This window comes from Fusarium oxysporum, chromosome 2, assembly GCF_000149955.1.
Source record: "Fusarium oxysporum f. sp. lycopersici 4287 chromosome 2, whole genome shotgun sequence".
Lineage (NCBI taxonomy): Eukaryota > Fungi > Ascomycota > Sordariomycetes > Hypocreales > Nectriaceae > Fusarium > Fusarium oxysporum.
The window spans coordinates 3,087,615-3,098,243 of record NC_030987.1 but is presented as its reverse complement, the minus strand read 5'-3'; the positions used below and the strand labels follow the sequence as shown (position 1 = coordinate 3,098,243).

General features: G+C 49.9%; 4 protein-coding genes across 6 annotated transcripts in view; 2 read left to right on the top strand and 2 right to left on the bottom strand.

Annotated features, from left to right (window-relative positions):
* Positions 1-169: 169 nt before the first annotated feature.
* On the top strand, positions 170-2,676 carry FOXG_08322 (NAD-dependent aldehyde dehydrogenase). 3 transcript variants are annotated; one of them, XM_018387193.1, is made up of 4 exons: positions 170-869; positions 925-1,639; positions 1,689-1,858; positions 1,924-2,676. In XM_018387193.1, the coding sequence occupies exons 1-4, from the start codon at positions 465-467 to the stop codon at positions 2,035-2,037; spliced, it is 1,404 nt and encodes a 467-aa protein (XP_018245013.1). In that variant the 5' UTR covers positions 170-464; the 3' UTR covers positions 2,038-2,676. The 3 variants fall into 3 exon arrangements, with proteins under 3 accessions (XP_018245013.1, XP_018245015.1, XP_018245014.1); XM_018387195.1 differs by having other exon boundaries at positions 925-1,858; XM_018387194.1 differs by lacking the exon at positions 1,924-2,676 and having other exon boundaries at positions 1,689-1,912.
* A 403-nt stretch (positions 2,677-3,079) lies between these two features.
* Positions 3,080-4,637, top strand: FOXG_08321 (uncharacterized protein). Its single transcript, XM_018387192.1, has 3 exons — positions 3,080-3,976; positions 4,028-4,086; positions 4,139-4,637. Exons 1-3 carry the CDS (start codon positions 3,800-3,802, stop codon positions 4,314-4,316), a joined length of 414 nt encoding a protein of 137 aa, XP_018245012.1. The 5' UTR covers positions 3,080-3,799; the 3' UTR covers positions 4,317-4,637.
* A 24-nt stretch (positions 4,638-4,661) lies between these two features.
* FOXG_08320 (phosphomevalonate kinase) lies at positions 4,662-6,506 on the bottom strand. The gene is made up of 2 exons (XM_018387191.1): positions 6,054-6,506; positions 4,662-5,847 (listed from the first exon to the last, which is right to left on the bottom strand). The coding sequence occupies exons 1-2, from the start codon at positions 6,320-6,322 to the stop codon at positions 4,785-4,787; spliced, it is 1,332 nt and encodes a 443-aa protein (XP_018245011.1). The 5' UTR covers positions 6,323-6,506; the 3' UTR covers positions 4,662-4,784.
* A 772-nt stretch (positions 6,507-7,278) lies between these two features.
* The window catches only part of FOXG_08319 (uncharacterized protein), a gene marked incomplete at both ends in the record, with an annotated part of 4,550 nt that continues 1,199 nt past the window's right edge, over positions 7,279-10,629 (bottom strand). Inside the window, 2 exons of the mRNA XM_018387190.1 lie at positions 7,279-7,497; positions 7,554-10,598. Of these exons, the coding sequence (XP_018245010.1) occupies positions 7,279-7,497; positions 7,554-10,598 (3,264 nt within the window). The remainder of the gene's footprint in view (positions 7,498-7,553; positions 10,599-10,629) is intronic.

The following is a 10,629-nucleotide window of genomic DNA, read 5'->3' as shown; positions in this document are numbered from 1 at the left end:
GTAGTCGAATTGTCTTAAAAGAATCCAGCGCAATGTACTTGGCATACCTTAGTAGTCTAAGCTTCCATGGATCAAAGTCTTATCATGGGGCTTCGTATCGCTATGATCATGAATATTCTTGAGAATGGGAATAGACTTAACTCGGGTCTTGATATCTCTATAGTATCATGGGATCAATATTCCCAATTAAATTATCATGTCTTACAAATTGTAGCGGGGTTGAAGCCGCCGAGTTCGGGTTACGTTGGTATACGTGGGGCAACTGAAGCACCGCGAGCCGCGAGCCGCCAACCGCCGTCCGTCATGGACGATAGAAAGTACAAGTACACGTACAGTACACTCATGACCATCTCATATACTCCACTTGCACTTTAAAAAGTGGCCAACTACAAAGATATAATCTCTTCCACGATCTGTCACTACAATCTCACTCTCTTCCTTACACATACCTAATTATACCCACAATGTCTCTCGAAGTCATCACCACAATCTCCCCAAACACAAACGAGCCCATCCTTACCAGGAATGGCGCCTCTCAAGCTGACCTTGAGTCTCTCCCCAAGGTCGCCACTGAGGCTTTCCAGAGCTATCGCAAGACAACGTTGAAGGAGCGTCAAGCCATTGTTCGCAAGTTCCTCGATGGCCTCTTGGCTAAGAAGGATGAGCTCGGTGAAGAGTTGACTGTTCAGATGGGCCGCCCCATCTCTTACACACCAGGTGAGGTCGCCACAGCTGTCAAGAGAGGTGAATACCTCCTCAAGATCAGTGATGAGGCCCTCAAGGACACCGACGGCGAGCCCGAGAAGGGCTTCAAGCGTTTCATCCGAAAGGTCCCTGTCGGACCTGTACTCATCATCTTTGCGTGGAACGTAAGTGCTGGCCCCGTTTTGCTGGACCAGAAGCATCTTTTCTGACTCTGCACAGTACCCTTACCTTATTCTGGTTAACTCTCTCATTCCCGCTCTTCTTGCAGGCTGCAGTGTAATCCTCAAGCCCTCGCCTCAGACACCTACCATCGTGGAACGGGTTACCGATCTCCTGAAGGAGGCGGGCTTGCCTGATGGCGTTTGCCAGTACTTCCACTGCGGCTCTCCCACTCTTATGGAGGCCATTGTGCGCGATCCCAAGATCGCCCTAGTTTGTTTCACCGGCTCTGTCGCTGGAGGTCTCGCTGTGCAACAAGCTGCGTCTGACCGCATTGTAAATGTCGGTCTGGAGTTGGGTGGCAAGGACCCAGCATATGTTCGGTCAGATGTCGATGTTGATTGGGCTGCTGCAGAGATTGTTGACGGTGCCATCTTCAACTCTGGCCAGAGTTGCTGCTCCATTGAGCGTGTGTATGTTGATGAGAAGATTCACGATCAGTTTGTTGAGGCCGTGCAAAAGGTGCTCAAGAGTTACAAGCTCGGCGATCCCTTTAACAAGGAGACTCAATTGGGACCTGTCGTTTCGAAGCGATCAAAGCAGACTGCCGAGGAACATATTAAGGACGCCGTCGACAGCGGTGCCAAGGATGCCACTCCCGAAAACGAGACTTTCAGCAACCCTCCTACCAAGGGTAACTTTGTGAAACCCACCCTTCTGACCGGCGTCAACCACAGCATGCGGGTCATGACTGAGGAGTCGTTTGCCCCAATTAGTAAAGATTCCCGACGACAGTTGAAGACATTCTGCTGACGAAGATGTAGTTCCTGTCATGAAGGTCAAGGATGACAGCGAGGCCGTCAAGTACATGAACGATAGCGAGTTTGGTCTGACAGCCAGCATCTGGACCAAGGACACAGACGAAGGATACGAGCTTGCCGAGGGTGTGGAAGCCGGCACTGTATTTGTCAACAGATGCGATTATCCGGCACCGGTACGTTTTCTGATCCAAGCACAAAGGGTCTCTGCATTGCGTGATTACTGACTGGCCGACAATAGGATCTGGCTTGGACTGGCTGGAAGAACTCGGGCAAGGGACAGACACTTAGCAAGTTTGGATTTGATCAGTTTGTGAAGCTCAAGAGCTACCACCTGAAGGACTACCCAAACTAGACTAGATAGAGAGGTCGCTATTGTTGATCGAACCCGGTTAAGGTGACTCTGAATAATGAGACGACGGTCTGTGCTGACGTGGATCAAACGCTCGCTGCAAACAATCTTATACTGCCATGTTTAAGAACGAAGTACGTGGTTTGAGTGCACATCATTTCTCTTAGCGACTGTCTCTGGGAAGTGTCTCCCCTGGCGAGGCGGGCAGGGCAGAAGCGGGTGAGACGAGACGTTTTCGATAACGGGCGACCAAGACAAAAAGAGGTAAGTTTTGGTCATTCTGGGGAATGTTATGTTGATGAGGGATTGCTGCATTCGGTAATCTCTATGGTGAGTAGAACAATCTGCGACAACTGACACTACGTGGCCTTACATGGTCAATTTACCTAGTCACTGATAGTGAAGTGACTAACGGAGGAAAATACTGTTGAAGCTATTCAATACTGTTTATTTCCTCGCCCTGGATTGAGCTGGCTACTTTTCCCGCCTCCCTTTGTTGCTGTCACACGAGATTAGGATTGGGCTTGGGCTTGGGGCGCCACGCCTGAGGCATTGAGTATATAATATTCGACCCCTTGTACATGGACGTAATTTATCAGAGGCAATAAATCCTACACAAAGGATATGACATTTGCAACCGTGCACTTTTTCGTCTCTACTTTCATGTCACTTTTAGTCTCGATATATGGTCCTAAGTTGGGTTCTCCTTGCGGCCCTTTTTTTTTTTTCTCTCTCTCTCTCTCTCCCCCGTCGCACCATGAAGCGTCGTTCAGCTGAGACACCCAATGGAGAACGAACCCACCCTCTCCCCAAAATTAGGTGAGCGCGAAAGTTGTTGGTGGCGGGTTTGCACAGGACCCGAGACGCTAGAATTCCAGTGACTTTGATACATTCCAGAAGGAAACGTCAGCGTAGCCTTGGCCCTTGGCGCTTAGACGGTTCAGGGCAGTATGTCACTGTTGATTTGCCTGTTTTCACTTCCACCATAGTGATGTGCGTGCGTGCGTGCATGCAAGTGTGCGTTGTGTTCTGTGTGTTGTCTGCATCAGCGTCTACATCTGCAGTCGTCTCTTTTTTTTTTTTTTTTTTTTTTTTTGTTTCCCTTTGTTCAATCTCGTATATTTTATTTACATACATATCCTCCTCTTAATTTCTTGTTCCGTTCTTGTGCTGTTGCATCTTTCTAACCATCACATTCCTTTCCTTCATCAACTGTTCTGCTCTGTGAGGCTTATTATTATAGACCAACCTCCAGACTGTCTTTCACTTATACACATTCTCTTCTCTCAACCTTCCCCCATCTTATCTACATACCTCAACTTCTCTTCTCTTCTCTTCGTACCTGAGACTCGGATGATCCTCTTTGTATCAAAAACATACCAGAGTTTTAACTCCACCAACCGCTCGCTCACTCACTCTCCTACACCACTACTCTCCAAAAGAGCCACATGCCTTTTCCCCATCTGACATCCACTTCTTTGTCCTCCTCTAGACCGTGAATTTAAAGAAAAAAACGAGGCTTCTTTTTTAATTTCCCGCCTTTTCCTCTCTCTCATACAAGAATTCCAAACTCGTACCTTTTTCAGTCAGCCTCTTGTCTCCCAACCCTTCTTTTAAATCTCATCTCAGCTTGCCTCGTTCCATCTTGCTTCTTCCCCAACTCTAGAACAACTCCCCACATACTCACTCACAACTACAACTGCAAACCAACCACCTTTTTGGGCTCTTTCTATATAAGAAGCCTTTCAGACTCAAAGTCGACTTGATGGGATCCGCTGCTGTTTATCCTTCCGAGAGACGTGATCCTCGGTGCTTTAATCTTCCCTTGAATCGACTTCGATCTTCAAAGATGCATATCTCGGAGGACTTCCAGACGCTGTGCGAGCGTGTCCAAACAATGATTCGCCAACGACGCCGTAAGGAGAAGCGTCACATGGAGATTGTATGTCCATACTATCAAGCATCTTGTTCCTGGCTAATTGTTTGTCTTTAGTCTGCACCTTTTGGCTTCGAAAAGAACCCAGTCAACCTCCCAGGAGTCTCAGAGGAGCAGTAAGTCAATACTTCTACAACCACTACAAGAATGATAACTAACAATACAAAGACTCTCTATGCTTCGAGAACAAGCCGCCGCCAGTCGAATCGGCATCGCAGACCCTCCCAGTCCTACCGCCCCTCGCTCGCCCTGCTCAACCTCGAGCCTCTTCTCCCATCCAGTCCGACCACCCATCAAGACTGTTCCAACATCCACTTCTCTCTCGTCCACCGACAGCCTCCACTGATCGAGTATGGGCACTTATCATCACTATTGTTTTTACCGCTATTAGAGGTTTCATCAGGGGCGTCTTGAGAAAGGAAACACATCACTGGCTTGGGTCTATGGAAAGGAACAACTGTACGATACACATGGAATGGATTGGAATGGAATGGTAATGAAATTGGGCGGATCATGGGGGAATTGGGCATCTACGGAACCACGGGAACGGCAACATTGCAGAATATCATCATACCCGGCGTAATCTAATCTGATTAATTCTTTCACCGACACTATTGCTCTCAACTTATCCCGCTGATACCCCTAAATTAAGGGTTCTGTGCTGAGCTGTACCGGTGTCTGTTAGGAATGTGGACGGAACAATGTCGTTGACGGGGAGAGTGACATGTTGTTTCATTTGGAAGTCTAAGACATGCATGCACGCATGCGTCCATCCTCGCTTCTCGCTACTATATTCTAGATCAATGCTAATCTTTTAGATCCAACCGGCGTACACGTCCAGACTCTCGGAGCGAACTCCCTCCATCTCCCCCTTAACGCCTAGTAGCTTGACCTTTGTACCCTTCTCCTTAGCCCACTTGTCCAGGAACTCCTCAACTCGCTGCTTCGTCTCCTCATCATCCTTCATCAGGAGAGCCAGGGCATCGTAGCCGCCCGCACCAGGGACGACACCGCCGTGGACCCCTTCGACGGTGCTGAGGGCGTCGAGGAGCTCTGTCTGGCTTTCGGGCTCGATGGGGACGTCGCTGGCGCTACCCATTTGTCTAATCATCTCTCGAACAGCTGTAATCTTCCCCGGCAGATTCTCGACGTCGCCGGCATTGAGAGTAGCAATCAACTGCTCATTACGCTTCTGGAGCTCATCCCAAAGCTTCTTTGACTCTTCTGGGTTTGATGACCTCCACTTGAGGACCTTCTTGACCATACCAACCGTCTTACTTCCACAGTCCACATCGCACATACGCAGAACAACTCCTTTGGGCATGGTGACTGCATCCTTGAGAACCTCTACATCCCAAGCAGACTCGCCGTCGACGAGCTTTACCAATGCATCCGCGAAACCAGCCGCACCGGGCTCGGGAATTGAAGACAGTGTCTCGGGAGAGAAGCGTCTGTATCTGCAAGATCCATAGACAGCGGTTGCAACATCGAATCCCGAACCGACCTTGCCTTGCGCAGCACAATGTGCAGCCTGGGCCAGGTTGTGAAGCGTCCTCTTGCCCCGGTCAGACTGGATATTGAAGAGATCTTCTGGTAGGTAGTGAGCCAGCAGAGCAGCAGTCAGTGAAGTGACGAGAGCAGCAGATGAGCCAAGACCCGTCTTGTTGGCATCTCCCAAGGTCACAGGGAACTTGGCAAAGCGCCCTTGACGTGTGCTCTCGGATTCAGAGTGCGAGTAGTAATCATTGTCTGCGAGGATGATGAGACGAGCAGATGCCATGCTGTGACTAGGACGCTGCTTGGCCACTCGGTCGATGTAGGTGAGTGCATAGCTGAGAGTTGTCTCCACGAAGGGATTGGGATTGATTTGTGCTCCGCTGCTGATGAGTGAGTAAGGTGAAGTAATTGTGTACAAGATAGAGTTTCCTGTGAGAAGTTCATGATTGGCCTTGCTTATGTGGTGATTGTCGTCCAACCTATCATGAACTCCTATCGCTCTGAGGACTGACAACTCATCCAGTTTCATCGACGGGGACATAGCCTCACATTACTCACTCATTCATATGAAGAAAAAGTTACTTACACCTGCAACTGGGTAACTTTGATACCCCCTCCCTCACCAGCCAGGTGATAACCATACCGCCATTGTGCCTCCAGGAATTGCGGACTATCAACCACAATCTCAGTGAGCTGAACGCCAGCAGTCGTGTGGATGTCTCCAGCAATAATGTTGATACGAGCGTCGAGGCCGAATACAAAAGCCGTGTACTCCTGGTCCAGTACGAGGTATCCGCCAGCGAGGAAGACCTTGCCGGGAGCTGAGACAGCGATGGTGGGGTGGTGGAGGGTCATTGTATATGTGATATTTATATAAGAAGCCTTCAATGGCCAGGAAATGAGAAACGATAAATATTCAGGTGGTTGGTTCGAACAACAGAGAACGGAAACAGTCACTCTCTCAGTCGTGAGCAAACTCCTTACTTTGAATGCATGAGCAACGCAACCTAACAGATGAGAAGAATCATTAAACTCCAGCGGGGCCTCATTTCTAGACTGTACAGTGCATGTGACTTTAACACTGTGGTCTATTCATAGCCACAAGACAGACAATCACCCAATAACAGCAGAGTCCACCAGAGTTTCAACCAAAACTGCTCGGGTCTAGTCAACACCAACAGTATCGTGATGATGCCAATTAGACGTCATGCAATCAAGTGATAAAAGCCTCATCCTACTACGTGGCCCAGTCAAGATATGGCACCTTTGGACACAACCATCAAAACTTCATAAGCTCAAATCGCATCACTACAAGGACAGCTTTGTTTGATGGCAAAATTGCCATTTCTTCGTTTCTTGTATTGTATTGGTGATACAAGCAGCAGGACCCCATGCTCTGCTTTTCCTTGACCAATTCTCTTCTTGGCCTTCATCTCTCCTCCAAGCTGGCCCTGTTCCCTGGCTCTTTTGGTCCCTCTATGCTGCTAAAATGTAATGTAATATAATGATTTCCCTTTCTTGGAGTGGTGATGATCTATCCAGGGAACGTTCGGCCCCTAAACTCAATCATTCAGAGGCAAACGCTCCACGTAAGTCCCATTTTGATTCCCAAACGCCGTCCCTGTCCAGGGCCCAAGAAGATCCAAACCTCTCGAGTATGACATTTTATCAAAATGCCTTCCCTGTATAAAGACAACCAGCCCAACCCAATCCCGCCTTCCAACCAGTACAATAGGGTATCAAACAAGTTACGCCAACATTAAAAGAACATTACCACACTCTCATCACAAATCCCACATCGTAAAAGTCGTCTACTCTGAAACATCATGTCCTCCGCCAAGAAGCTCCAGGACCTTGTTGACGACAGCACTGGGGTAACCGCGGGTGAGCATCTCACCGACAACACCCTTAGCCTCCTCTCGCTGCTCAACAGCCAGATAAGCTCGGGTCATAGCCTCGTATGTGCTAGGGTTCGCGCTTTCTCTCGGGCCAACAGCATCGTAGATACCTTGAGCTTTCTCAATCTTCTTCTCAGCAGCCCAGCCGTGAATCAAAAGTGTTTGGCGATGTAAGAAGTTAGTTCAACACCCTTGCTTCGCATGTGAGCAAGCACAGGCTCAGAAGCAGCATCCTGGTGGTTGGCAACCATAGCCTCGAACAGAGCTTGATACAGGCTAGCACTGATGGGAACAAGAGACTCCTTAACAACAGAATCAAACATCTTCATGGCACCTTCCATGTCGTGGAGAACACATCCCCTGGCGTGGATGAGAGAAGCATAGTGAACAGGCTCAACGCGTTGACCAGAGGCACGGATCATACCGAGAACCTCCTCGGCAGCATCCATGTCAACAGGATCAAGAGTAGCGTGAGTATCGACCAGAAGCTTATAGGTATGGGCGGTAGGGGCAATGCCCTTAGCCTTCATGCGCTCATAGTAAGCCAAGACCTTTGTCTTATCTCGCTTTGTGGTCAGGAAGAATTGCATCATACTGTTGTAAGGAGCAGGACGAGCCTTGTAGTTGGGCATCGCCTCCATCTCATCGAACAGTGTTTCAGCGAACTTCTCATCACTGACTCGGCAGAGTGCATTGACAATGGTACCATAGGTAACCGATGTAGGTTTGATTCCAAGAGCTCTCATCTCAGCAAAGTAGAAAAGGCAGTCGTCGATGCGGCGAGCCTTTCCGAGCTTACCGATAAGAGCGTTATACAAGAAAGAGCTGGGTTCGACACCCTCAGCCTTTGCCCGGTGGAAGATACGGACAGCCTCGGAAGCCTCATCAAAAGTCTTGGTCGAATCCTTAAGCGTGGTGATGTAGAGACCGAAAGTGTTGGCAGAAGGGCTAGCACCGATTTCCAACAACTCCTGGTGGAATTGCTCAGCTCGTCCACGGTTACCTACGGTCAGACAAGCGCCGACCATGGCGTCAAGAATGCTAGACCATCCATAGCGAACAACAGCATACTGGGGCATGACGGGCATATCAGTGCGAGCCATGCTAAGAATGTCATGGCAAAGATCGAACTTGCCATCACGAGCAGCAGCAGAGATAAGTTTGGCGTAGGTAATGTAACGAGGATGTCGGCCAGCACGTCGGATGTTGCGGAATCGGTTCAGTGCCTCACTAAGACGAGGTCCCTTGCGGCCATGGTTACCCTCAAGATCGTCTGCAATAAGAGAGGATCCCTTGAAGTCGGTGTTGTGGGCGTAAGGGTCGTAGGTATCCTCGAAGGTGGAAACTACAGGAGTCGACAGGTAAGAAGAAGCGGTCATAGGCTGGAAGCTAGCAACTTGAGAAGCGATCTCGCGGGGATCGGGGATGCCACGAGTCTCCATAAATCGAGTGACGAATTCGACTCCTTCATCAACCTCTTCGACAAGATGAGGTTGAGTCTGAGAAACAGAGGCGCGAATACGCTCAAACATCATCTCTGACTGTGCCAATCCCTCGGCAACTTGGCCAGAGCCAATCATGGCCACGGCATACATAGCTGTAGGCTCGATGAAAGTAAGATCCACATGCACAGCGGGATTGCATAGGACTTGCCAGTACTTGGAGGCACCAACAACATCGGTCTGGCGGACATTCATGGCGAGGAGAGCAGTCGCAGGAGTAATCAAGTCATCCGCGTAAGGAGGCATGGCACTGTAGGCTGCGACAGCGGTGTCCGTATCACCCTTGTCGGCAGCAATAGTTGCAATCTCACTCATGGCCTTGGCACGAGCTTCATCCGCGACGGACCGAGCCCATTCTAAAGCCTCCTGGTAGATACCACGGGTGATTAAACCCTTGACGAAACCAGTGGTGATCAGAGCATCCTTGATATCAGCAGCGCGGATACCGTATTGGTCGACGATTTTCTGAAAGAACTTCATGGCGCCTTCAATCTTATCAGTGACCACGTAGGCATTGATGACCGCGGCATATACTTCAGCATCGAGTCGGTCGTTGAGAGTAGTCTCTCCATCGTCGTGGGCAATGGCCAGGTTGCGGTATTCGTTGTAGCATTCGACAGCACTGACCAGATCTCCGGAGGAGGCGAAAGCAGTGATCATGGTGGGAAACAGAGCAGCGTAAGGGACGATTTGGCTTCCTTCCATGTGCTCGTAAAGACGCAGCATGTCATCGACGCGTCCAGCTTTGGCACAGGCCGTAATAAGCTGATGGTAAGTCTCGGCGGTGAAGTTGGCGGCATCAGTGTTAACTGAAGTGTCGAACAGCTGGATTGCAAGATCGAGGCGGTCGTCCTCGCAAAGAATGGCATGCTCGAGTTCATGAGACGCAAGCATAAATTGGCCCACCTGATCCATGCCACCAAACCGAACTCGCTTGGCCTCCAAGGCAGCCTTCAGCTCAGCAACCTCGAGACATCGGGATGCCAGGAGGCCAACAAGAATGTTAAAAGTCTCGGCATCTGGCGAAACCTTCCTTCTAAGCATGTCGGCATAAACGTCGAGAGCCTTGGATACAATCTCGATCTTCTTCATAGGGATATGGATAGCCGACAGGAGGAGAGCATTGTAGGCACCCGAGATTGGCTGCACACCAGTCGCCAGCATTGCCTCAAAGACTGCGGGTATTTCAACATATCGGCCATTCTCAGCGAGCTTGTGAAGATGGTCGGCATAAGACAGGGACTGGGGGTCCACAGGAGGAGTGAAGCTGCGAGCGGCACTTGCTGGAGTTTGCGACCTGGAAATCACTGGAGATCGTGACTTGAAGCCAAGACTAGACACGGGTCGTCCTTCAGAAACAGCATTCTCAGCTGCTTCCTGTAGGCTCCGTACCTCGATCTCCCTCTCGAGCGCAGCATCGATATGCGCAAGAGCTGCCTGATCCTCAATCGACAGGTTCGATTTGACCTCAGCATCCTCAATCAAAGCCTCCTCAAGAACATCTTTGGAAAGTCCCTGGTCCTTGGTGAGAATGGAAGCAGGAGTAGGCTTCCATTCAATGCTCTTTTGAAAGTCGAATTGGGTCCATTCGGAATCGATTTCACCTGTGGCCTGCTGGTGCTGTAGGGCCTCGAAGTACGCGTCTAGACCTCCATGGTTCTGGGCGGGGCGATGCTCAACGGACGGGAGGCCCGAGGATGCTGTGCGCTCAGTGTGGAAGGCAGAATGAAGCTGGAGGTTGGAGAAGCGACCAAGTCGGTTG

Bases quoted from the DNA above. Each gene is read 5' to 3' on its own strand.
- FOXG_08322 (XM_018387193.1), top strand. From the start codon at position 465: ATGTCTCTCGAAGTCATCACCACAATCTCCCCAAACACAAACGAGCCC. The intron at 870-924 runs GTAAGTGCTGGC...GACTCTGCACAG, and splicing joins TCATCATCTTTGCGTGGAAC to TACCCTTACCTTATTCTGGT. The intron at 1,640-1,688 runs GTAAAGATTCCC...ACGAAGATGTAG, and splicing joins GGAGTCGTTTGCCCCAATTA to TTCCTGTCATGAAGGTCAAG.
- FOXG_08321 (XM_018387192.1), top strand. From the start codon at position 3,800: ATGGGATCCGCTGCTGTTTATCCTTCCGAGAGACGTGATCCTCGGTGC. The intron at 3,977-4,027 runs GTATGTCCATAC...GTTTGTCTTTAG, and splicing joins AGAAGCGTCACATGGAGATT to TCTGCACCTTTTGGCTTCGA. The intron at 4,087-4,138 runs GTAAGTCAATAC...AACAATACAAAG, and splicing joins CCAGGAGTCTCAGAGGAGCA to ACTCTCTATGCTTCGAGAAC.
- FOXG_08320 (XM_018387191.1), bottom strand. From the start codon at position 6,322: ATGACCCTCCACCACCCCACCATCGCTGTCTCAGCTCCCGGCAAGGTC. The intron at 5,848-6,053 runs GTAAGTAACTTT...ACTCATCAGCAG, and splicing joins AAAGTTACCCAGTTGCAGGT to CGGAGCACAAATCAATCCCA.